Source organism: Sapajus apella, unplaced genomic scaffold (assembly GCF_009761245.1).
Source record: "Sapajus apella isolate SASKATOON/1434 unplaced genomic scaffold, GSC_monkey_1.0 scaffold12, whole genome shotgun sequence".
Classification (NCBI taxonomy): domain Eukaryota; kingdom Metazoa; phylum Chordata; class Mammalia; order Primates; family Cebidae; genus Sapajus; species Sapajus apella.
The window spans coordinates 32,898,810-32,908,169 of record NW_022436952.1 but is presented as its reverse complement, the minus strand read 5'-3'; the positions used below and the strand labels follow the sequence as shown (position 1 = coordinate 32,908,169).

At 39.0% G+C, this 9,360-nt stretch overlaps 1 protein-coding gene across 2 annotated transcripts in view; it reads right to left on the bottom strand.

Moving 5' to 3' along the window:
- Positions 1-2,603: 2,603 nt before the first annotated feature.
- The window catches only part of CCT6B (chaperonin containing TCP1 subunit 6B), a 38,854-nt gene continuing 32,097 nt past the window's right edge, over positions 2,604-9,360 (bottom strand). For both annotated transcript variants that reach the window (XM_032280897.1, XM_032280898.1), the window contains 4 exons: positions 7,303-7,436; positions 5,908-6,010; positions 3,647-3,719; positions 2,604-2,802 (listed from right to left, as the gene is read on the bottom strand). In XM_032280897.1, the coding sequence (XP_032136788.1) occupies positions 2,730-2,802; positions 3,647-3,719; positions 5,908-6,010; positions 7,303-7,436 (383 nt within the window). In that variant the 3' untranslated portion in view covers positions 2,604-2,729. The remainder of the gene's footprint in view (positions 2,803-3,646; positions 3,720-5,907; positions 6,011-7,302; positions 7,437-9,360) is intronic.

The window sequence follows — 9,360 nt, the reverse complement described above, 5'->3', positions numbered from 1 at the left end:
GATACAATTTATACATTTTTAAATCCCAAGAAAAGGCTGGGTGTTCATACCTGTAATTCTAGCACTTTGAAAGGCTGAGGCTGGGGGACTGCTTGGGGCCAGGATTTCAAGAACAGCCTGGGCAACATAGCAAGACCCCATCTCTACAAAAAAAAAGAAAAAGAAAAATTCACACCTAAAAGCTAGGTGTGGTGTCATATGCCTATAGTCCTAGCTACCCAGGAGGCTGAGGTGAGAGGATTGCTTGAGCCCAGGAGTTTAAGGCTGCAGTGAGCTATGATTGTGCCACTGCACTCCAGCCTGGGTGACACAGTGACACCCTGTCTCTAAATAAATTAAATAAATAAATACCCCAAATGAATTTTTTATGTTGTCACAGGTATGCAAAAGAATAAAGAGTGGCCAGGTGCAGTGGTTCACACCTGTAATCCCAGCACTTTGGGAGGCCAAGGCAGGTGGATCGCCTGAAGTCAAGAGTTCAAGACCAGTCTGGCCAACACAGTGAAACCCCATCTCTACTAAAAATACAAAAGATTAGCCAAGCGCCATAGTGGGTGCCTGTAATCCCAGCTACTCAGGAGGCTGAGGCAGGAGAATCACTTGAACCCAGGAGGCAGAGGTTGCAGTGAGCCGAGATCGCACCACTGCACTCCAGACTGGGCAACAAAACCAAAATTCTGTCTCAAAAAAAAAAAAAAGAAAAAAAGAAAAGAATAAAGTGTGAAAAAAAAAGTGCATAGGAATTAATGATCACCTCTAGGGAGGAAGGGTGGGAAAAGAAGTGGGTAGGGGAGTAGGTAGGGGAGTGGGTAGGGGAAGTGGCATCTTAACATTTTGTACTTTGGTATTTCTTTAAAGAAAATCTGGCTAGGTGCAGTGGCTCATGCCTGTAATCCCAGAACTTTGGGAGGCCGAGGCAGGCAGATCACTTGAGGTAAGGAGTTCGAGACCAGCCTGGCCAATATGGCAAAACCCGGTCTCTGCAAAAAATACAAAATTAGCCAGGCATGGTAGCAGGCACCTGTAATCCCAGCTACTCGGGAGGCTGAGGTAGGAGAACCACTTGAACCTCGAAGATGGAGATTGCAGTGAGCTGAGATCATGCCACTACATTCCAGCCTGGGTGACAGAGGGAGATTGCCTCAAAAAAAAAAGCAATCTGAAGAAAATATGGCAAAATGTTACTATTTGTTAAAGCTAGGTGGAGGCTACAAATGTGTTTACTATACTACTTTCTGTCTTTTTGGTATATTTTAAATATTTCAAAATGTAAACATGTTACACAGAAAAGATATGGCCATATGCATGGTATGCCCACTATAAAAGGACTATCCTATAGAAAAAAGACAAGCTTGAAAAGGAGATCTTTGTTTATAACAGCAACAAAAATTGAAAACAGAATTAGTAAAATAAACTGTGGTATAACCATACAATGCAATGCCATGTAACCATAAATAAATGATGGTTCAGAAGTCTGAATACTGGGCCAGGTATGGTGGCTTGTGCCTGTAATCCAAGCACTTTGGGAGACCAAGGCAGGCGGATCACTGAAGGTCAGGAATTCAAGACTGGCCTGGTCAACATGGCGAAACGCTGTCTCTACTAAAAATACAAAAATTAGCCAGGCATGGTGGTGCACACCTGTAATCTCAGCTACTCAGGAGGCTAAGGCAGGAGAGTCACTTGAACCTGGGAAGCAAAGGTTGCAGCAAGCCGAGATCATACCACTGCACTCCAGCCTGGGTGACAGTGAGACTCTGTCTCAAAAAAAAAGAAGTCTGAATACTGACTTAGAAACATGTTGACAGTATATTAAGTGAAAAAAAACAGACCATAAAATCATAGGTTCTCAACTAAGGTATTAAATGGTTAAAGGAACCTTCTATATGCGCAAACAGGCCCAAGTTCCATTAATGCACCTGCTATATTTCAGTCTCTTATCAACTAGCATCCATGGAAAGAAAACCAAAAGAACTCTGATTAACAATAAAAAGCATAATAGATTAATTCTAGAGTTTCAAACCAGAAAGATATTGCTATAATATTTACACTGAACAGTTGCATTCTAAGCCAAAAAACAATTATTTCCCACTATTGGTTTCAACAAATCTCATCTTTCCAGATGAGACCTGTTCCATCTCACCATCTAGTCAGAGAGCTACCAAAGCTAGCACAGTAGCATAAATTGTTGATCATATATACAATAAAGTCAGGCAAAATATAATAGATGATATACAAAATAAATTGAGTCAGATACTATAAACAATGCAATCCGAAGCTATATTCCATATTTATAAGAGGAAAGAGTGGCAGCAAGAAATCACTGAAAGAATTTTGAGAGAAAATGAAACATTTTTGTCCTACTACATTTATACCCTCTGATAAATTGGAAATTTACTTGGGTGCACTAAAACTCTATGTTGTTAATTAAAACTTGCCAAAAGGTCTAAAAATCATAAATATCCTATGTTATAAAAACTGCAATAGCATATAACATATATGTGGGGAGTTAGGACTCTTGGGGAAATATTTTAATTATTATTCCTTTACTGTAAATGTATTTCTTGTGTTCTTTATACCTTGATGAAATATTTTTGAGACTGTTAAGACCCGAAAGATATCAACTGCATTTATTGTGTAGAAATTCAGAATGGTTCAGGTTACACAAAAGTAGTCAGATATAAAGGGCACTAAATTTCATCTTCTCAAAGAGTTGATTTTGAATTCAATCACCCTTTGAGAGAAGACATCCCAGCTCGCATAATTTCATCAACCAGGAGAATGTTGGTGGCAATCACTGTGCTAAAGAAAAACATTAGAGAGTGAGTAAAGCCTACCTAACCCACTCTTAACTTTTTCCCCCAGCAATCTTTAGCTATGTAGGGTACTTTGTTCTTTAATGATGTTGGTGTGATATTTTATGAGACAAGGCTATTATAAATAGAAATGTCACCCTTTTTTTTTTTTTTTTTTTTTTAAGATGGAGTTTAATTCTTGTTGCCCAGGCTGGAGTGCATGGTGAGACCTCAGCTCACTGCAACCTCCACCTCCCAGGTTCAAGCAATTCTCCTGCCTCAGCCTCTCGAGTAGCTAGGATTACAGGTGCCCACCATCACACTCAGCTAATTTTTATATTTTAGTAGGGACAGGATTTCTCCATGTTGGCCAGGCTGGTCTCGAACTCCTGACCTCAGGTGATCCACCTGCCTTGGCCTCCCAAAGTGCTGCAATTACAAGTGTGAGCCACCACGCCTGGCCCAAATGTCATGCTTTGTATTATAATTTCAAATCTTTTGCTGATAAGGTGGATGCCTGATTTATATTCCAGCAAAATTGAGCTTATTTTTACAATATCATTTGATTTTCTCCACCATGCATGTTCTACTATTTTAGCAAAATTTCCCCTTTCCCTTCCCCCTGAAATAGACTAATTTTTCTTATAACTTAACACTGCTAGATCTAAAACACAAAACGGACTATGGACTATAAAATGACAGAAGCTATTCCTAATAACTGAATACTACACCTTTCATATACTTGACAATTTTTCCACTGTAGAATGACAAAAATAATAGAAAAAATTTTCACCTTAATATTATCAATTATAACTCTAAAGGTCTTTCACTTTATGTTCATACAAACTTACCAAGAGTGAAGAAGTTGTTTTTTTACACAATAATTATCCCAAACTCCTTCATCTGCTGCTACCATTGGCTCACCTGCAAAGTAAAAACAATTTTAATACCAAAATATTGGTATTTTCTATTAATATTAATTGGTACCTTCTAAAAATACTTAATACACTACCAAAACTACTTTTGTCACGGTCATCAATGACCTCCATATTGTTAAATCCAATGGTTGATTCTCAGGCCTCATCTACCAACATCTAACACAGTTAATCCACTCTCCTGCTTACTCTTTCTTGTCTTCCAGGACACTATATTCCCCTGGTTTTCTTTCTTTTGCACTACTGGCTCTTTTTCTGATTACTTCGCTGATTCTTCCTCTCCCTCCCTGACCTCTTAATGTTGAAGTACCCAAAGGTTCAGTCCTAGACTCTTTTCTCTCTACACTTACTCCCTAGGTGATCTCATCCAGATTTTTAGATTTAAACCATACACATCTGATGACTCTCAAGGTTGGGAGCAGGGGAGGTTGTGGTGTTTTGTTTTTGTTTTTGAGACAGAGATCTCGCTCTGTCACCTAGACTGGAGTGCAGTGGCGAAATCTCATCTCACTGCAACCTCTGCCTCCTGGGTTCAAGTAATTCTCCTGCCTCAGCCTCCTGAGTATCTATGATTACAGGTGCTCTCCACCATGCCTGGCTAATTTTCATATTTTTAGTAGAGACAGTGTTTCACCATGTTGGCCAGGCTGCTCTGAAATCCTGACCTCAAGTGATCTGCCCACCTCGGCTCCCAGAGTGCTGGAACTACAGGCGTGAGTCACTGCACCCCGCCTGACTCTCAAGTTTTAATCTCCAACCCAGACCTCTTCCTTGAACTCCAGACCCATATATCCAACTTTTTTTTTTTTTTTTTTTTGAGACAGAGTTTCATTCTTGTTGCCCAGGCTGAAGTGCAATGGCAAGACTTCATCTCACCATAACCTCCGCCTCCCTGGTTCAAGTGATTCTCCTGCCTCAGCCTCCTGAGTAGGTGGGATTACATGTGCATTTCACCATGCCCAGATAATTTTTAGTATTTTTAGTAGAGACGAGGTTTCACTATGTTGGCCAGGCCGGTCTTGAACTCCTGATCTCAGGTGATCCACCCGCCTTGGCCTCCCAAAGTGCTGGGATTACAAGTGTAAGCCACTGCGCCTGGCCCAACTTCTTTAATTAAAAGATTGCAGATGCTTCAACCTTGACTCTGCCAAACTGAATGCTGATGTCTTCTCACCCACAACCTGCTCTAGCCAATCTTTTCCACCACAGTTGATTACAACTCCAACCTTCTGCTTATTCAGCTGACTTCTCTACAGAGTGGAAAGTGGCCAGAGTGATCCTCCTAAACATAATTAGGCCATGTGCCTGGCCAACATGATGAAATCCTGTCTCTACTAAAAATACAAAAATTAGCCAGGCATGGCAGCTGGCACCTGTTAATCCCAGCTAGTCGGGAGGCTGAAGCCGGAGAAATGCTTGAACCTGGGAGGCAGAGGTTACAGTGAGCTGAGATCATGCCACTGAACTCCAGCCTGGGCGACAGAACCAGACTGTCCCATAAATTAATTAATTAGGCCATGTCACACCTCTACTCAAAATTGCTCCCTGCTCCTCTAAAGGAAAAGCCAAAGTCCTGAGACTGGCCCAAATGCCTTTGCATGATGTGACCTTTTGTCACCTCTCACACCTCCTTCCTCCTTCCTCAAAAACATCAGACACTGGCTTTTCCACTGGTTGTTCCCTTTCCCTAGAACACTTAACCCCAGTTGCCCACATGGCTAATTTCCTCATTTCCTTCCACTTTTTTTCAACAGACATCTTCTTGATGATGCCTATCCTGATCAACCTCTTTAAGCTGCCATTCTTTCTCCACCCTCCTGCACTAGCGTTCATGATCATTATATCACTCTTTTTCATATAATTCATTACTTTCTAAAATGCTGAAGGAGTTTATTTATTAAAGTTATTATTTACTGCCTACCTTCTCCCACTACAACATAAGCTCCCAGGGGCAGATAATTTCGTCTGTTTTGTTCTATGTGAAGCCCAAGAGGAAAACAAGCACTTAATATCTATTTCTTAAATGAATGAATATTTTTAAGAAGCTTGAAAATAAATTAAAGGCATCTAAAATTTAAATATTAAAGTTACCCAAACCTCCACTCCTTTACTAGAAGATCTGGATAACTAAAGAATAATCTCTTTATTAAGCAGCTAATTTTCCTTCACTTTCTTACCTGTATTCAAATCTATGCCAACAAGTTGTTTTGATTCGAAATGCTCAGACTGAATTTTTACTAGTGTTTCCTGTGGGTCATAACCAGCATTCTGAGCAAGAACCTTAGGAATAAAAAAATAAATAAATATAGATGCATAATACCTTCACATATATCAAATATAAAAATACTCTTTAGTCTTGTAAAAACACACCTATAACATGGCAATCATCTCCTTTTTCCACTTTTAATCTAAATCAAATGATTATTTCATCTATCTAGTAGTTTTTATATTTACTTAAACATTTCCCCTTTGCACATCACACTAAATTCTGAGGACATCAGAGTTCCCCATTTCCAGCCCACTACATTCATTTCCCTTCTTGCAAAAGGTTTTTTTGTTTGTTTGTTTTTTATTTTTTTTGGTGTGGAAGGAAGTACAGTGATGTTCTTGTTTCCTCTAGTGCTGCTAGCCACATACCCTCCAATTCTTCCTAGGCTAGGGAAACCAGAATATTTGCAGCACCTTTGTGCCCCTCATCTTCATGAGGAAAGTCATGACCTGTGGTAACAGGGTTGGAGATACCCACACTCCAAACCAGGCTCATTTCCAAGTGGTCCCAAATCACCAGCTGATGAGGAAAAAGGTACCACCAATGTATTCTAGGGTTACCAATTTCTGTCAACAACAGGATCATACTGACTTTGCTGCTCTAGGGAAAGAAAAAATAGAAATCTAATTCACAAAGATTTCACAAATTATGAATAATTTTAATAGAAATTAGCAAAGAGATTTTGCTAGTATTGTCAATAATGTTTTAATTCATGGTGATAGCATCTTTAAAGTAGTTTTAGGATATTTCTAAGATAGTTCAAAACCAATTAAGGCAACTAGAAAGGAACGGTTGTTTTCTGTCCTTAGGTTGCCACATGGAAAAATTCTGTTTTCTCTTTTTCTAGGAATTATAATGGTGATGACAAACGCAAGGTTATATCTAGGAATGCTAAACAGCCCTAAGTCCTCACTCTTTACAAATTGATTGCATTTGGATACCACTAACAAAGCAAAGATGTACCATAAAATCTAACTAAATTTTAAGTTCTAAACTTTTTCATTATGATTAGTTAATCATGAGTCATTTCTGAAGGAAATTTTTGGAGCCACTGTAATTTTTGGAACTCAGAGGAGCAAACAAGGGGGTAAGCTGGCTATTTCATGAGACAGTGCAAGGATTCTGGGCTGTTATCTCAAAAGTTTCCCTGCTTTAGTTGTAAAATATCTAAGAGAAAACTGCGTAAGGAAATGCCTATAAATGCCTGTCTGTCTACTCCATTAGCTATCAGATAATATGGGCAATTTGTAATTAAACACCTTGTGTCTAACCAGTTGTTATTTGGCAGAAAGGGTAGCTATACCTTGGGAATAATGAGTAAAGCATCAGCAAAAGCTTGGACTCCAAGACGAGCTCTTCCTGTTACTCTGTTCTTGTATGTAATAAGAGCTTCAGCCATTGCCACTTCAACTGCACCAGCCCCAGGAACCACACAACCTATTGGAGAGAAAAAAGATGACTGGCAAGACATGCCATAAAGACCAAAAAAAGAGATAGAGAAAAAAAGCAATTAACTATTCAACTATGTTTTACTGTCTACAGAAATCAAATAAATTGCACAGGTCAGTAATTACTCAGTTGTCTTATGAAACATCCTGAGGTTATATGTCATTAAATAAATAGGCATAGTACAGATAACTGGCTGCAAACAGCTTATTTCGCTGCTTATCCTCCAGTAAATGAGAATAATTTCTTTTTACCTTAATCTTACTCTTTTATAACTACTTTTCTTTTTCTGAGATGGAATTTTACCCGTCACCCAGGCTGCAGTGTAGTGGCATGATCTTGGCTCACTCCAACCTCTGCCTCCCAGGTTCAAGTGATCCTCCTACCTCAGCCTTCTGAGTAGCTGGGATTACAGGTATGCACCACCACAGCCAGCTAATTTTTGTATTTTTAATAGAGACGGGGTTTCACCATGTTGGCCAGGCTGGTCTTGAACTCCTGACTTCAAGTGATCCACCCACCTCTACCTCCCAAAGTGCTGGGATTACAGGCATTGAGCCACCACACCCAGGCTTATGACTACTTTTAAGAGGTCATTATTTTTAATTTATATTGACATGTAACTGATTACAATATCTGACGTGAAAATGTTTTAGGCCAAGATAATTTGGCCATAGTTTTCGATAAGGAATTCTTGGAACTCAGTGAAGTCTTTGTTTTTTGTATTGGAGCAGAACTCAAACTGCTATCTAAGAAAAAATTTAGGTAGTACTATTTTCTAAAGCAAGAGTTTTGGTTAAACACATCAATTTTCACATCAGGATATGACTTTTATATCTGCTACTTGTATGGTTTCATAAGGTTTATGACTGTTATTTAAATCAGTAAATTCACTTCAGAATCACCCACCTTTAAAACAAAACAATACAAAAATAATCTCCCCTTTTATCTCACATCATTTTAAAATTACTATCCCCTTTTTCTGCTTCACTTCACGATATAATCGCTCAAAGAGTTGTTTACCTACCAGATGATTACATCATTACCTCCCATTCACATTTTTAAGAAGTTCCTTGTTAAATACAGAATACACTCAAAAGAATATTTATATGTGTAAAATATAAAGAATAATTGTATAAATAAACAAATGTATCCATATACCTACCACCCACCTTAAGAAAGAGATTACTAGAATCTTTGAAAACTTCCCTGATCCCATTCCTTGTGAAAACACAAGGTATCAAAATTTTAGCATCCCTAAAGCAGTACTTAAAGAGAAATTTATACCACTATACACCTATATTAGGAATGAAGACAGTTCTCAAACTAATGACCCCAGCTTCCACCTTAAAAAACTAAAAAAGGGCAGGGTATGGTGGCTCATTCCTATAGCCCCAGCACTTTGGGAGGCCAAAGCAGGTAGATCACTTGAGCCCAGAAATTCAAGACCACCCTGGGAAACATAGTGGGACCCTATCACTACAAAAAATACAAAAATTAGTTGGGTGTGGTGGCACACACCTGTTATCCCAGCTACCTGGGAGGCTGAGGTGGGAGGATTGCCTGAGCCTGGGAAGTCAAGGCTGCAGTGAGCCATGACCAAAGTTGAAACTGTAGATCAGAGGCTGGTAAACTTCCTGCAAAAGGCCAGTCAATATTTTTCAGGCCACAGCATTTCTTTTGCAACTATTCAACTCTGCCACTGTAACACCAAAATAGCCACAGACAATACATAGACAAATTAATATGGCCACATTCCAATAAAACTTTATTTACCCAAAACAGCCAGCAAACCAGATTTAGGTCACAGATAATAGTTGATGGTCCTAACTTAGATGAAGTGGACAAATTCTCAAAAGACACAAACCGCTAAAGCTCAAACAAACAAAAAAAAAAAAAAAAAAAACTTTACAGG